Genomic DNA, 15,629 nt, shown 5'->3' with positions numbered 1-15,629 from the left:
ATGATCCACTCTTTGAAATGGCATATTCGAAATTTAAGAAAACTGAAATTTTGCTACTATTAAACTTTTGCAACGATCTGTCATCATGCTTACCTCGAAACCTATAACAACCTTCGAAAAAGATGATGAAGTTTGTTTGTCATCCAAAGATCAAACTATTCATTCAAAATTTTAGAACTTAATTCCAATAATTTTGAATGAATATTTTCACTCCTAATAATCTATCTAATAATTTTAAAATATATATATCAAACAGTATAATTAAAGTGTTGGTTGATTCTCTTACTATCACTCGTAAACACTGCGTGTGTTAGTTGATTCTCTCACTATCACTCGCAAACACTGCGTTTGAACCAGTCATGTCCTAAATAACATTTTAGACGGATTTCCGACGGTTTTGCTCATATACTATCTTTCAGTGATCCCCATAGAGTCCTTCATCCTATTCAACTGTCGGTGGTAAGAGAATCCTGTCCCGTATTACGCACTGTGTGAGACGTGTCATTAGCTCTCTCTCTCGATCTCACCACCAACGTCATGTTCTTCTTGCTAGGTTTACGTTTTTTTTGTATCAGATTCATTTAATTCTCTCTTATTCAATTCACCATACAAATTGTTTACACTAAAGTTTTGAGGATTCAGCAACGCACTTTATTCTTATCATAGTTATGATATTTATCAATACTTTTTGTATCAACATGCATATATATTCTCAAATCAAAGAGACAAAAAAGCTAGTAATTTCATGCAAATGGAGATAGTGCCAAGTGGAAGCCAAATGCCAATCTTTCGCATCTTACTTTGCTTAAAATCCTCATAGTCAGTCACATAGAACAAGACTACAATAACTAATTAAATTATACACACTTACTAATTAACATAGACATGCCATCTTTCGGATCTTCCTTTTGCTTCACCGATCGAGTCACATATAACAAGACTACAGTAACTAATCAAGTATGTACTTATTAAGTAACGTAAGCAGTAAGCTGTAAGCTCCGTGTCAATGTTGATCTATCTTTTCGGATCATTGTTTATAACTTATAAGTACATATATAATTTTCACTTTCTATCTTAATAACATTCATTCATTCTAGATTAATGTATATAAGTCCAACGAGAAAGGACTATTCTTACAGCTAAAAGATTTGCTTGTGGTTGACGTACTCTAATAAAAATTCAACCAAAATTTACAATATTCTGATAAATAAAATTTAACCAAAAGTAATTATCTACTAATTAATGACACCAACTAGTGCACCCATTTTTGGGTATTCCTCATTTATAAATGATCTACTATTGATAAATAAAATTTAACAAAAAAATTAATTATTGTACTATTCATTTTCTTTTTTAATTCGGTGTGTGAGTGGTAGAAAACGACCAGACACGTTGTTGTTAAAGGATGATGAGATAACGAACCAAAAAAAAACAAGAAAAATAGAAAAACAGATAACAAAGGGAAAAATAAGTCTTATTTCTGGAATCAAACCTTTTTGAGCTTTTTTCTTAAGATCAAACATATAAATTTGTGATTTTGATTATTGGGTTTTGCTCATTGAAGACACAAACATAAATAAGAATCGAAACTAATTCCCAATTTGATTTGGATAGAACACCAAACCTTTGGCTTTTACATTAAAACACCCAACATAAAGATTCAAACTTTTCAACTCCCCCAACGCCATTTCCCTTGTTCTCCGGTTAGTATCTTCTTTCTATTAGCTTTCATCTCGATTTTGCATTCTTCACAGATTAGAGATTCATGTTTGATCTGTTTCAATTTGTCTGAATGTCCTAAATCTGGATTTGTTTAATCTGCTTCATTGTTCTTCCAAATTGTTAAAATGGTTTTGATTATCCAAAAGAAGAATGTAATAAAGAGATTATGAATCACATTATTGTTAAGAATTTGTAAAGTTTTGATTTTTTTTGTCTGGTTTTGTAGATTGATGGGTATATAAATTAGAAGGCTTTTTGTAAAAATGACGAATACTCCAACTTCATCTGGGAGGAGAAGCATATCAAGTATAAGGAGAACATCATCAGCTTCTAAGAAACCTGTTCTTCAATCAGAAGAGAGTGAAAGCGCAAGCGGAAGCCTTAACGAGAACACCTCCAAACCCGATTCACCTCTTGCTCAACCTGTTTCTGATGGCGAGAGAACTGTCAAGAAGCTAAGGTTATCAAAAGCTCTCACTATTAATGAAGGAACCACTGTCTTTGATGCTTGTAGAAGGATGGCTGCTCGTCGTGTTGATGCTGTTTTGTTGACTGACTCAAGTGCTCTTCTTTCTGGTATTGTAACCGACAAGGATATAGCTACAAGGGTGATAGCAGAAGGGTTGAGACCAGAGCATACTCTGGTGTCTAAAGTCATGACTAGGAATCCTATATTTGTCACGTCTGATTCATTAGCCATCGAGGCTCTTCAGAAGATGGTTCAAGGGAAGTTTAGGCATTTGCCTGTTGTAGAGAATGGTGAAGTCATTGCTTTGTTGGATATCACAAAGTGTCTCTATGATGCTATCTCTAGGATGGAGAAAGCTGCAGAGCAAGGAAGTGCTTTAGCTACTGCAGTGGAAGAACGGCATTGGGGAAGTGGGAACTTCGCTTTCATCGATACATTGAGGGAGCGGATGTTCAAGCCTGCATTGTCTACAATCATTACTGAGAATTCAAAAGTTGCACTTGTGTCTGCATCAGATCCTGTGTTTGTAGCTTCCAAAAGGATGCGTGATTTGCGGGTTAACTCTGTGATCATTGCAGTAGGGAACAAGATTCAGGGGATTCTAACTTCAAAGGACATTCTAATGAGAGTTGTGGCACAGAATCTATCTCCTGAGCTGACTCTTGTTGAGAAGGTAATGACACCAAATCCTGAATGTGCATCAGTTGAGACAACAATCCTAGACGCTTTGCATATAATGCACGATGGGAAGTTTTTGCATCTTCCGGTTGTAGATAAAGATGGGTTCCCTGTAGCTTGTTTAGACGTGCTGCAGATATCACACGCAGCTATTTCAACGGTTGAGAAAAACAGCTCAGGAGCTGTGAATGATATGACGAATACGATGATGCAAAAGTTTTGGGACTCAGCTCTCGCGTTAGATCCACCAGAGGACTACGAAACACACAGCGATATGTCAGCAATGCTGATAAATTCGGAAGGGAAGCAGTCTTGTCCATCACAAGGACTTGTGAGCTCGTTTGCTTTCAAATTCGAAGATCGTAAAGGGAGAGTACATCGGTTTAACTCAGCTGGTGAGAGTTTTGAAGAAGTTATGGGTGCTGTGATGCAAAGATGTGATGCGGATACAGGCCTTCAGATTATGTATCAAGATGATGAAGGAGATAAAGTTTTGATTAGTAGGGACAGTGATCTTGTTGCTGCTGTGGCTTTTGCTAGGTCTTTGGGGCAAAAGGTTTTGCGACTGCATCTAGATTTTACGGAGACAACGGCTCTTGAGACGATTACAGATTTGTCCGAGGGAAATGGTAGCGGTTGTGTTTGGTGGCAGTGGCAGACTGGCGTCGTGGCTGGGGCTATTGTCCTAACGAGCATAGGTTTTCTTGTTTACTTGAAACGTTCCAAGAAATGATATGTTTTGAATCGAATAATTTAATTTGTGTTACACTGTTACTTGTCTTCTTTTTTTGTTCGATTCACACACATTGCAAAGCAGTAATAAAACTTGTTAATTACTTACTAACCAACGAAATATATACTTGTTCCTTTATGGTCTGAGAATTATGATTGGTTGTTACAGTAGTCATAAGACATGAAAGCAGGTTTGCCCGAGTGGTTAAGGGGGAAGACTTAAGTTCTTCTGCACATAAGTGCGCGTGGGTTCGAACCCCACAGCCTGCATTTGTGTTTTGTTTATTTTTTCTTAAAGCTTCATGAAACCATGAAACAGTTTCTTTGGTTTTTACAACATTGAACCAGTTAAACAACAAATATCGCCTACTTAACTCATTCTCAAAACACAATGGTAGTTTTCATATTGCAGGCTTTTTACATATAGTCTCTAAAACATGGCAAAATTTCAAAAAATTAAAGAAAATACATGCAGGCTGTGGGGTTCGAACCCACGCGCACTTGAGTGCAGAAGAACTTAAGTCTTCCCCCTTAACCACTCGGGCAAACCTGCTTCTTGCATACCAATTAGTAATATAACTATTTGATGGTTTCTAATCCCCTAATTCAGGAAAATTAGTTATTCATCTTCAGTTGCTTAGATTACCTCAAAGTTTTAAGTGAACGATATAAGTCCTAAATCCGAGAAGGATCTTCATGGATACGAATTTGTATGAATGATACTACTTACTAGTGATCATCTTGATATAGATGGTGTACTGAACTCTTAAATTAACCAATGTTGATTAATGTACTGAACTAACAGCATTCTGTTTAAACCTTAACGTCTTGCCATTTCAACGTGTTCAAAAGTGTACTTCTTCAATGCGGTCTCCATTAAGATATTTTAAATTTCTTTTTGCTAAAAGGCACGCAACCACATTATTGATAGCATGGGAAACCAAACTTCACTAGAGGGAGTAGAGACCATAACAAACCATAGGAGAAAATTAAAGGGTAAAGCCGAAATTAGATTGTAAAATAAGGGCTACCGTCCTCCGTAAAGGCAGAGCTCTCTCATGTTTCCCCTTACAAAAATGAACACAACTTTCCCCACCCCCAAAAAGGGTTCATGAATAAAAACGTAAAACCCAACAAAGAAAAAACAAAACAAACGTTTTATTTAATTAAGCAAATGACCAAACTCGCAAGTCATCTTCTTCTCGTCAACAGAAAGACCAACTTTGCTTCTAAAAGCTTCACTTAGTAGGGTTCCACTGGTGTGCGGAAGTTGACTCCAGCGTAGATTGCCTCTGATCCCAACTCCTCCTCGATACGCAAAAGCTGTAAACAAAGAAACAGATTAGACACATACGTTGTAATTGTTAAAACATACAAAGATCGTTTTTGGTTTGAGATGTTGAACCTGGTTGTACTTGGCAAGACGCTCGGATCTGCAAGGAGCACCAGTCTTGATTTGCCCCTGTATAGACAGAAAGATCCAGATGAGAATCCAACAAAAGATTTAACAGGTCATTGCTACTTAAAATGCTAGATTTGGTTTCAACTTACAGTAGACAACCCAACGGCTAAATCAGCAATGAAGGTGTCCTCGGTTTCACCACTTCTGTGGCTGGTCATCACTCCCCATCCTGCCTTCTTCGACATCCTAACTGCCTCAATACTCTCGGTTACAGATCCGATTTGGTTAACCTGTTCAAAAAGAATTTGGTTACTAACTAGCTAAAAAAAATAATTCGTGACGAACTACAAAACAAATGAATGATAGTGGAGGTACCTTCAAAAGAAGAGCATTGCAAGACTTCTCGGCAATTGCCTTGGCAACTCTCTGGAATAAGAAACAGTATAAGACATATAAGCATTTGAGAGAACAGACAAATATGTGTCACAAAAACTGGCAAATAAAAACAGACCTTGGGGTTGGTGACCAACAAATCATCACCGACAATCTGGACCTCTTTTCCACACTCGGTGGTCATCTTAGCGTAGTGTTCCCAGTCATCTTGGTCAAATGGGTCCTCAATGGACACAATTGGGTACTCAGCAACAAAGGACTTGTACAGGTCCTTGAGAGCATCTCCAGAAATCTTCTGAGAACCATTGTTGTTCTGCAGAGAAACAAATAGCCCAGCAGCTAGAAGTTAATACATTTTCACACGTTATATCCTAACAAGGAAGATATTAGGAAGGAAAAAGAAGTTTCACCTCTTCTTTGAAGTTCAAGTCATAGGTCTTGTCAGATGAGTAGAACTCTGAAGCAGCAACGTCCATTCCAATGACAACCTGAAAAAAATGACTTAGAACCATAAGCTTCATAAATTACGTATCGGGTGAAAGGACAGCAAAATTGGATCAGGTAAGTGACAGACCTTGCCAGTGTAGCCAGCCTTCTCAATAGCAGTCTTGAGCAATTCAAGACCTTCCTTGTTCTCCTGAATGTTTGGTGCAAAGCCACCTTCATCACCAACATTTGTGGCATCCTGGCCGTACTTCTTCTTAATCACAGACTGGAGAAACATGAGAGAAAGAAGATGGTCAAGCAATAGTAAAAAAAATGTATTACGCGTGTTGGTCCAGAGGAATTAGACAAGCAGTTGGAAGAACAAAAGGATTGGAATATACCTTCAAGTGGTGGTAAACTTCCACACCCATTTTCATGGCTTCCTTGAAAGAAGAAGCTCCAACAGGTAAGATCATAAACTCCTGCATAGCAAGCTTGTTTCCGGCATGGGATCCACCGTTGATGACGTTGAAGGCAGGAACTGGAAGGACAATCTTAGGGTTTCCAGCAAGATTGGCAATGTGCTGCAACCAAATACCACGCAAAAGGAAGAGCTTAGAAAAACTAGTACAAGAAAAACAAAGTAGCCAAAGTAGCAGCAACAGTCTGGTACCCCCTGGCTAGAGGGAACCAACTTATTAATGCAAAATCGTTCTACCTTGTAGAGAGGAATGCCGCTGACAACAGCCCCGGCTTTGCAGACAGCAAGAGACACAGCTAGAATAGCATTGGCTCCAAGCTGTACACAAAAAGAAGAGGCAAAGTCAGTGATACTCGTCTTTCAATATAAAGTGAATACACAAGACATGAATAATTTTCCGTGAATTACCTTTTGTTTGCACCAACCCCACTCGTTTTGGGTTCCATCAAGCTCATGGACCATGAAGTTGTCAATAGCTGTCTGCTGAGTTGGGTCCTGAAAAATACAACAACATGAATAAGACTTGTGCACATACTACTGATGTTAAAAGACAATAGTAGTAGACATGAACATATGATGTTCTGAAACAAACAGCTTAAAAAGAGACTCACCTTTCCAATAAGTGCTGGGCCGATGATGTTGTTCACGTTGCCAACAGCCTAGTCAATTCAACAAAGAACAAATCAGATAAAAAGATCCAACTCAGAAAAACACTTATTCCACTAATAAACATAAAGATCTCATCGCAGTCTCTCAGTCTCACCTTAGAGACACCCTTTCCAAGGTAGTCTGATCCTCCATCCCTCAGCTCAAGAGCCTCGTAGATTCCTATCAACACAAAAGTCCCACAAATACAGAGTCAACCAAACAATACTAAAATATATACCCAACGACAAAAATAGGCCTGAACATAAAAAAAAAAAATAGTAACTACTAACTACTAACCAGTGGAAGCTCCACTTGGAACAGCTGCTGTAACCTTGACACCAGTGGATGTGTGGATATCAACCTAAACCATAATCACAGCAATCATTAACAAACTTGGAGATCGAACCACAGATACATAACCAAATCGTGAAAACCAGATCAAAATAAAACAGATCCGTTATATAAACATCCGAGATCAAAAACAAAAACACCGATCATCCCTAACAAAAACGAAATCAAAACCACGGTACGCTCATAAAACCATCATAGATTACAAAAACAGAGATCGCAGCTTATGAATACTCATCAAAAACAAACAGATCCACCACTAATAAACGAGGCCGAAAAAAGTTGATCGGAAAAAGAAAAAAAACGAACCTCAACGGTGGGGTTACCACGGCTGTCGAAGATCTGCCTAGCCTTAACGACGGTGATAGTAGCCATAGCGAACGAGTGAGTGAGCAGATCTAGAGAGAGAGAGAGATAAGAGGCGATGTGTTCGAGGGTTTTAGTGAGAGAATCGCTTTGACAGTAGTAGCTGAGGAATTTGGGTGGGTGGTCTGGTTCGATATATAAAGACGTCACAGCTAAAGGCTAAGCCGTTGGATTGTATTAATATGGACCGTTGGATGAGAAGGTAGGTTCGTGAGATCAGTGTGAAGAAGAAGCCAAAACGATGCGCTGCACGCCTTTTGCAGTATAGAAAAGGCTTTTTTCTATATTTTCTATTTTGCCTTTGCTCCTCGTCCAAGTAATAATATTATGACTAGTTTTTAAAATTTTAAAGACTCTAGAAGAAGTTGTTAAAATATACGAATCTTGATTTTATTCCATTTTATGATTATATGTTTTTCCTTTTTCTTTTTCTTTTTCCTTGGTCAACGTTCAAGAACATGATTAATGTCAAGTTTTGAATTCTGGATATAGAAACGATACTAATAGAACTACTTTTTTTTTGTAAAAAGGATACAAATCTTAATGGATACAAATATTTGTGGGTTAGTAAATTTGGGCCTCCACAAAATTATAGAACACATAAAAACAAAGTGAATCCAAAACCTCCACATGGTCACGTTCACACGTACGATTAGCCGGAGGGATCAACCATTTTTTATGCCATGTTACTTATGAAGTTATGATTAGCCGGAGGGATCAACCATTTATATGCCATGTTACTTATTCTAATTCTTATCGAAATGTGGAGTTTGTGTGGGATTTTTAGAATGATCTTTGGAGTTTCAAACTCAAGATGAGAAAAATTAAAATTTTATATATATATACATATCTGTTAAACAATTAAAATTTTATTTAACTATATACTTTACATGTTTTATATGAATGTTTAGCACACAAATATAACTCGAAAACTTTAAATTAGATAAAAAGACCACAGACGTATCGACATTTGTCCATTTGTCCATATGTCCATATGTCCATGTATATATACTACCAAGTTGGATTGGTCTTTGAAGGAATAAAAGTGAATATGAGAAAAATTAAGGATAAGAACAAAAAAAAAGGATTTAACCGTATCCAAAGCGCCGCATGAAGATATAACGCCAAATAAATGACTTTGACCTCGTGAAGCTAAATCGCCACCACCGCTAAATGAGTAATATAAATTCATCGTATGAGTCTTGACGATCTTATATGCACAACAATGGCGGAAGAAAAGAATGAGAAGAGCATCATTGCTTCGGTCGATAACGACGATGAGTACTCAGGTGAAGGTGATGGTTCAGATTCAGAGCATGCAGAACTGAGTTCGCTTCTGGTTAAGCTTAGTTTAGCGGCTAAGAAGAAACTCTTAGTCTTGAGTCTGAGTGGTCTTCTTCTACACCGTGTTCATAAAAAAGACATGCGTAAAAAACCTAAGAACCGCTCTCCTGATGCTTCTTGTGGGCCAAATCTTGGTAACGTTTCATTAATCTTTTTTTATCAATATCTACTTTGTTTTTATATATAGTTTAGCTTAAACTTTGTTTTTTTATCGTTGCTGTGTAGTGTACAAGAGGCCATATGCAGAAGAGTTTATGAAGTTTTGTCTTGAGCGATTCGATGTTGGGATTTGGTCCTCTGCGTGCGAGTTAGTCTCTTCATCTTCCCATCGTTATAAATACTGATTAAAACTGAGTTCTTTGAGCTTTATAGTGTACGTTGATATGGTTCTTTATTTGTTTTGACTAATTAATAGGAAAAACGTTGATATTGTTCTAAGCATTGTTCTCGAAGATTTGGAAGATAAGCTTTTGTTTGTATGGGTAAGAGTAGACTTGTATATATTTTTAGATTTATAAGTGACCATTTATACACACACTCTGTGATGATACACTTTGTTTATGTACACTTTCTGATACTTTGTTTTAGGACCAAAAAAAGTGTACCGATAGTGGATTTAAGACATTAGAGAACAGTAAGAAGCCTATGTTCTTTAAGGATCTCTCTAAAGTGTTTCAGAGCTTCAACGACTTCTCTGCTTCAAACACTATCTTCATTGATGATGAGCCCTACAAAGCTCTTCTGAATCCGGTAAAACAAACATTAATTCCTTTAATTATGATTCTTAAATCTTAATTATTGATCAGTTCAGTTCAGTTTTTTTTTTCTTTTGGTAATTAATCAGTTCAGTTATTTGTTTTAACTTTAAATATTGTTCTTGCTGTGCATGCAGGACAATACTGGTCTGTTCCCATTGAGCTATGATGCTTCTAACAAAAATGATAATTTACTTGGTATGCAAAGTTGTAAACTTGTGATGTTCATCTCTTATCATTAGACATGCTTTTTAGTACTTATGGTTGGATTTTTCTTGATTATGAATAAATGATATAGATCCCAAAGGAGAGTTCTGCTCTTACTTGGATGGTCTGGCCAAATCATCGGATGTTCAAGTGTATATCAAAGAGCATTCTTTTGGACAGCCCAAGATCGATTCTTCTCATCGGGACTGGTCTTTCTACCGCAATGTCTCAAAGACTGTCTCTTAATCTTTGCATATTTATCAGTTTATTGAAGTTTCGTATTCTCAATAATGCCCTTCTTTTGGCTTACTATTGAACTCATTAAAAAAAACTACTTATTCCAATTCTAATAATAAAGTTGAATCACTTATGCTCATCATTTGTTAAATCCTCGCAAGTGTTTGAAATTTAGCAAGGTATACGATATGTTTAGACAAAGAGAAGCAATATGAACTAAAAATAGTTTAATATTATTGTCCATTGGATTGTAAACAAACCTATGTGCTGAATGTTTAGAATTGCAAAATAGATTATATATATATATAGAGAATATAAGAAACTTATTAACTTTAAAGTCTTAAATAGTTCAATGTTAAAAGTTGCTGATGAGCCTACTTCTTGCTGTGCCACCCTAGTCTCAGAATGGAGCTTCCCAGTCCTGGCTGCGCAACTTGTCCTGTTGATGAGGAAGCCAGCTCGCTTGGATTTCTAGGTGCAATACTCGCAGCTTGGGACTCATCGTCCTTTTTATGAGAGAGATCAGGGCCTCTCAAGTCTTGTTGTTGGACTTGTACCATCATGATTGAAACAGCCATTGAGTTTGGTATCCTGGCTGAAAAATTCACAGTTTGAGAACCGTCGCTCCTGTTCTGAGAGTGAGAAGAGCCGATTACCATGTCTGGTTGTCGGACTTGTCCCCTGGCAGATAAATCTAGTGATCGCGGGACAGGCGGTGCAACCATCACAGCTTTGGACTTATCATTTCGGCCGCCTATCACATCTTGTTGTTGGACTTGTCTTGAGGAGGAAGCCAATGACTGTGGATTAACGGGTGCAACAGCCACCGGATGGCTCTCAGCGACTCTCCTCTCAGGCGGATTTGTGACCAAAGGCAAGAAACTGCCAACCACAACCTGTAATAATGAATCATTATAAGATAGTTTCAAACCATTGAACCACAAATAAAGAAGATGATGTTTGTTTCTTACTTGGACTGGACTTGCTGCAGTGAGACTACCAACTAAAACACCACCAAAGAGGGCTGCATCTGCTCCACCAATCATAATCCGCCACTCTCCCGTCCTCACTTCTCCGCTCTCCCATACCTCCATTGAACTTTTCAGAGATACTATGGCATAAACATCCTACACCAAAATGTTATCACAACGTATCCAAATGCATGGTATACATTTTGAAATACCAACATGCAAGTTAAGACAACTCATGAATTAATCTATATATTATAAGACCAATTTTTCTAAGCATCCTTCCAACATGAACCATTGAGTTATAAGATTCCAAGATTGGACTGCAAAACCGAGTTCATCATATTATACCTTAAAAGTCACGACTTCACGGGATCTAAGGAGCGTTTGAATCTTGATGTTAGCAACCAAACCATTTGCCGACAGCACAATTATTCCACGAGAACCATTTGCCGTGAAAGACATAATCCTTTCGATTATATCCTGTATAAAAACCATAAATATTTACAAAAACATCCCATCTACAACACATATATGATATATACTAAGAGTCAAAGACCAAATAGCTCTTGAAGCAAATAAACAAAGCTGTTAGTACTTGACACATATATGATACCCTCATCACCCGCTACCTACGATTGAACAGTATGTGTAACCAAGTAGAGATAAATAACAATGTTACGTACACGTCAAAATAACCAAAAAACTACAACAGAATGAAGAATATTACTGTTATCGTATGTTGTAAAACTAATTTAAAAGATCAGATATTTATGTAAACCGAACTTTACTCACAAATATATTGACGATTCATTAAAGTTAAGCTCATATAATTTACTAACTTAAATAAATTTGCATACCTTCTATGTAAAAAAGAATCTAAAACCATAGCTCCATCAAAAACTCGAGTTAAACTGGGCTAACATTTTTGTTAAAGAGTTTTTGTTATAATACATGTTTACATGGATTAAAAACTATATATATTGAGTGTTTTTAAAGAGCCTTCGTTATACGTATACTAACTATGTTGTGGAGGATTGAAGAGAAATCTTTTTAACTTTGATCGAAGGATACATAGTATAAAAAATTAATCTAAATCTAAATCCACAGTTAAGATAACACAAAACAATATTTTTTCAACAACAAGGAATGAAATAAATAAACAGGTATGCATAAGTTATATACTTACCTCTCCTGTGTTAACTGTGAGGAGATGCGGCCTGAAGTCCCCTCCTCCCAAAGTCATAAACATGTCAATGATGTCATCACCTCCAATCCAAAAAAAAAAAAAAAACATCCAAATCAAAACCTGAAGATCTAATATAACAAAAGAAAGACTACAAGGGATTTTTCCAAGAAATTTCCATTTGATTGAACAACGTAACCCTAAATTCATTTATTTCTCTAATCGTTATGTTTATATTTCCTAGCACCCAAGATCGACATATAGCAGATTAATTTTGTTGTCCCCTCGTCAATAACGAAACTCTCATATAAATACAGTTAATATTGTAAAAGAGCCCAAAGCAATACCTGCACTACTGGTCATCAACGACGACGACCTCTTCTTTCTTCTTCTTCTTCTTTGATCAGAAGACGACCTCTTCTTCTGTGTCCCATCTTTACTGAGGAACTTCCCTTGTGCATCGCGCCCGTAAATTATACCTCTCCTAGTCCTCCCCCTTGTGGTGATGGAGCCATCCTCTACGGTGACTGGTGCCGCTACGACAGTCTGCGTGACCGGAGAGGAAGAGATATGCCTTGATGAGTTCCAGACTGACAAGGGAGTGTGGGTTCTGTTCAGATCCGTGATTTTGTTTTCTGCAAAGTTAAGATTCATCATGGTAAGAGACTGAAAATGAAAGGGGAATTCGAGTGAAGTTTTTTTTTTTTTTTTTGGTTGGGTAAGACACAATTCGAGTGAAGATAGAGATATAGCTAGATTTTGTGATTTTATAAAACTCTTCCTGGTCATTGTATATATAGGGAAATTAAAGATAGTTTGGAAAAAAAAAAAATTTAGCCGTTTCATAATTATTTTGTTGCATGCATGTGCCAGTTTGCAAAAACTGTATATCTTTTATGTATTGTGTATGTATAGGTATTAATAAAAATAACATTTTAAAAAGTCTAGTAATAATTATATAAAAAAGATTAATAAATTACAGTATTGTCTGTCTAAATAAACTTTGACTTTTTTAATTTATTTATATAGATAAGAAAGTTTAATTAATGACCTTGCTAAAATTAGATTGGTAAATTTAAGTAAAATTAATTAATAATAGATTCAGAAACTTTTTTTTGTCAACATAAATTCGATAAATCTACCTAATATAAATTTATAATCTAGATAATTTGGGTTAAAAATGACAAGTATGTGTATAAGATAACATATGTTACAGAAAAATGGATACAATCGAATACATGTTTAGTAAAGGATTTTTTATTTAATGCATCGGCTGATCAAATATTTTAAACATTATTATGGCGAATTTCTATTTTAAAATTTATTTTGTCGTTAATTTGATACATAGTATTATGGAGAGGTCGTTATAAATGGGTTAAATACCGTTAAAAATCTGAAATTCCAAGTATCTAAAATTAATTTACTAATTCTATATTTGACACTTTGCAGTTAAACATATGTTACAAAAAAATGGATGTAATCGAATACATGTTTGGTAAAGAGTTTTTATTTAATGCATCGATCCATCAATTACTTTAACTATTATGGCTAAATTTCTATTTTAAAAGTTATCTTGTCGTTAAGTTGTTTACGTAGCATTATGGAGAGGTCGTTATAAACGGTTTAAATACCGTTAAAATATCCGAAATTTCATGTGTCTAAAGTTAGTTTACTAATTCCATATTTGACACTTTACAGTTAAACATATGTTACAAACAAAAAATGGATGTAATCGGATACATGTTTAATAAAGAGTTTTTTATTTATTTAATGCATTGATAAATCAATTACGTTAACCATTATGGCTAAATTTCTATTTTAAAATTATCTTGTAGTTAAGTTGTTTACGTAGTATTATAGAGAGGTCGTTATAAACGGTTTAAGTACCGTTAAAATATCTGAAATTTCACGTGTCTAAAATTGGTTTACTAATTCCATATTTGACATTCAAAACCTATTGTAAAAAACTTTTTAAATAACAAATTTTGAAATTTTAGTTTAGATATAACTCTAATTACTGAATACACATACAAAATAAAGAAGCTAAATATAGTCAAAATTAAACTACACAAATGTTTGAAAGACTATCCAACTCTAGTTATATATTTATACCATAAGATTGATCGAACTAACATGGCACACATATAGAACAAATGAACATTATAGTATAGAAATTATATAAACAAGTGAACATTATAGTATATAATATTTATCCAATGGATGTTAAATGCATCTATTCAGGAATTAAATTTCAAAAATAAAATCATGAAACAGAGAAAGTATTTGATTATTTTTTTTGATTGGTATACAACAGTAATTAAACTTGAATTTTTTTCTATAACTAATAAAAGATTATTTTCTTAAACAATGTCAGAAAATATAAAATTTAGGAGTTTGAATCAGTAGTAGGACCAAATACACTAAAAGCAAAATCGTAAAAAATGGGAAAGAAAAAAAAAGGAATCAAAAACGACGGTTTCTTTTCCAGTAAAAGCAAAATACACGAGTATAGTTTGTAGTTATCTCTCATTTTTTTAAATTATAGTAACGTCTAAACAGGGAATCAGACAAAGGAGCAAAAAAAAAGATTTTTACCAGTTTTGATAAGTTCAAAGAACCTTTACGTTATTCAAAAAGAGAAAGAAATTGGTATATACACGGAAACACATCAACGACAAAAAATGGTATTCTAGTAAAACAAAGACTGGCAAATTATATTTCTTGCCAGTTAAACCGATGAATGATGTGCTGTAACGTATTAACGCCTCTTTCCAAACTCGTAACTCATAACAGAGTTTTTTGACATCTAGCTCTTCCCAGTTTTGAAGTATTTTTCATTTTGTGTTGATTACAAACATTAGAATCCTTCATAAAATAAACTATTGTTCACTTTTAAGCCCATGAGCCAATGCCCAACAATTCCATTCGCCAACGATAAAACCAAAACACACATACCAAAGCCGACCCAAACGGAACGAGTCTTGCTGAATGATATTGACCCAAAAGAGAAGTGTTTGTCCAAAGTAATTTTAAGATGACCCAAACTCTCTACTCTTAACTTTCCTATGAATAAAAACAAAAAACTCTCAAACTCTCCAAATTGTTGAGAAGAAATTCAACAAGTATTCAAAGCTGCAAATCACGTAAGTTTTTTTATAACTAGTTACAGTGGTTGTAGTTTGTATATATGTATAATTGGATTGTAAATCACATTTTTAATAAAAAAAATATTCATCAATGTATTAAGATAATTCTTTTAAGTAGGAA

At 35.3% G+C, this 15,629-nt stretch overlaps 3 protein-coding genes, 2 non-coding genes and 1 pseudogene across 7 annotated transcripts; 3 read left to right on the top strand and 3 right to left on the bottom strand.

The window, feature by feature from the left end:
- Positions 1–1,385: 1,385 nt before the first annotated feature.
- Positions 1,386–3,713, top strand: LOC104785875 (CBS domain-containing protein CBSCBSPB2 pseudogene; annotated as a pseudogene). Its single transcript, XR_015598435.1, has 2 exons — positions 1,386–1,703; positions 1,949–3,713. The product of XR_015598435.1 is annotated as a CBS domain-containing protein CBSCBSPB2 pseudogene (transcript).
- Positions 3,714–3,788: 75 nt separating this feature from the next.
- Positions 3,789–3,871, top strand: TRNAL-UAA (transfer RNA leucine (anticodon UAA)). Its single transcript has one exon. It is a non-coding gene; the product is annotated as a tRNA-Leu (tRNA).
- Positions 3,872–4,071: 200 nt separating this feature from the next.
- Positions 4,072–4,154, bottom strand: TRNAL-UAA (transfer RNA leucine (anticodon UAA)). Its single transcript has one exon. It is a non-coding gene; the product is annotated as a tRNA-Leu (tRNA).
- Positions 4,155–4,590: 436 nt separating this feature from the next.
- Positions 4,591–8,013, bottom strand: LOC104785873 (bifunctional enolase 2/transcriptional activator). 2 transcript variants are annotated; one of them, XM_010511159.3, is made up of 14 exons: positions 7,609–8,013; positions 7,249–7,312; positions 7,067–7,131; positions 6,915–6,962; positions 6,712–6,798; positions 6,541–6,621; positions 6,224–6,406; positions 5,971–6,108; positions 5,807–5,884; positions 5,515–5,709; positions 5,379–5,429; positions 5,153–5,293; positions 5,007–5,063; positions 4,591–4,924 (listed from the first exon to the last, which is right to left on the bottom strand). In XM_010511159.3, the coding sequence occupies exons 1-14, from the start codon at positions 7,672–7,674 to the stop codon at positions 4,844–4,846; spliced, it is 1,335 nt and encodes a 444-aa protein (XP_010509461.2). In that variant the 5' UTR covers positions 7,675–8,013; the 3' UTR covers positions 4,591–4,843. The 2 variants fall into 2 exon arrangements, 1 of the variants encoding a protein (XP_010509461.2); XR_015598436.1 differs by lacking the exon at positions 5,379–5,429 and having other exon boundaries at positions 5,153–5,315; positions 5,491–5,709; positions 7,609–7,784.
- A 721-nt stretch (positions 8,014–8,734) lies between these two features.
- LOC104785872 (uncharacterized) lies at positions 8,735–10,347 on the top strand. The gene is made up of 6 exons (XM_010511158.3): positions 8,735–9,143; positions 9,235–9,316; positions 9,425–9,491; positions 9,598–9,759; positions 9,902–9,962; positions 10,063–10,347. The coding sequence occupies exons 1-6, from the start codon at positions 8,861–8,863 to the stop codon at positions 10,215–10,217; spliced, it is 810 nt and encodes a 269-aa protein (XP_010509460.1). The 5' UTR covers positions 8,735–8,860; the 3' UTR covers positions 10,218–10,347.
- A 73-nt stretch (positions 10,348–10,420) lies between these two features.
- On the bottom strand, positions 10,421–13,220 carry LOC104785871 (uncharacterized). Its single transcript, XM_010511157.3, has 5 exons — positions 12,710–13,220; positions 12,366–12,445; positions 11,528–11,659; positions 11,180–11,335; positions 10,421–11,104 (listed from the first exon to the last, which is right to left on the bottom strand). Exons 1-5 carry the CDS (start codon positions 13,206–13,208, stop codon positions 10,583–10,585), a joined length of 1,389 nt encoding a protein of 462 aa, XP_010509459.2. The 5' UTR covers positions 13,209–13,220; the 3' UTR covers positions 10,421–10,582.
- Positions 13,221–15,629: the final 2,409 nt, after the last annotated feature.

This window comes from Camelina sativa, chromosome 5 (genome assembly GCF_030686135.1).
Source record: "Camelina sativa cultivar CO46 ecotype springtype chromosome 5, ASM3068613v1".
In the NCBI taxonomy this organism is placed as follows: domain Eukaryota; kingdom Viridiplantae; phylum Streptophyta; class Magnoliopsida; order Brassicales; family Brassicaceae; genus Camelina; species Camelina sativa.
The sequence above is the reverse complement of the archived record's forward strand: the minus strand, read 5'-3'. Positions and strand labels throughout refer to the sequence as shown.

Bases quoted from the DNA above. Each gene is read 5' to 3' on its own strand.
- LOC104785872 (XM_010511158.3), top strand. From the start codon at position 8,861: ATGAGTCTTGACGATCTTATATGCACAACAATGGCGGAAGAAAAGAAT. The intron at 9,144-9,234 runs GTAACGTTTCAT...GTTGCTGTGTAG, and splicing joins TTCTTGTGGGCCAAATCTTG to TGTACAAGAGGCCATATGCA. The intron at 9,317-9,424 runs GTTAGTCTCTTC...ACTAATTAATAG, and splicing joins ATTTGGTCCTCTGCGTGCGA to GAAAAACGTTGATATTGTTC.
- LOC104785873 (XM_010511159.3), bottom strand. From the start codon at position 7,674: ATGGCTACTATCACCGTCGTTAAGGCTAGGCAGATCTTCGACAGCCGT. The intron at 7,132-7,248 runs GTTAGTAGTTAG...TTGTGTTGATAG, and splicing joins TCCAAGTGGAGCTTCCACTG to GAATCTACGAGGCTCTTGAG. The intron at 6,799-6,914 runs GTGAGTCTCTTT...TGTATTTTTCAG, and splicing joins GCCCAGCACTTATTGGAAAG to GACCCAACTCAGCAGACAGC.
- LOC104785871 (XM_010511157.3), bottom strand. From the start codon at position 13,208: ATGAAACGGCTAAATTTTTTTTTTTTCCAAACTATCTTTAATTTCCCT. The intron at 11,336-11,527 runs GTATAATATGAT...ATTTTGGTGTAG, and splicing joins GTGAAGTCGTGACTTTTAAG to GATGTTTATGCCATAGTATC. The intron at 11,105-11,179 runs GTAAGAAACAAA...TCATTATTACAG, and splicing joins CTGCAGCAAGTCCAGTCCAA to GTTGTGGTTGGCAGTTTCTT.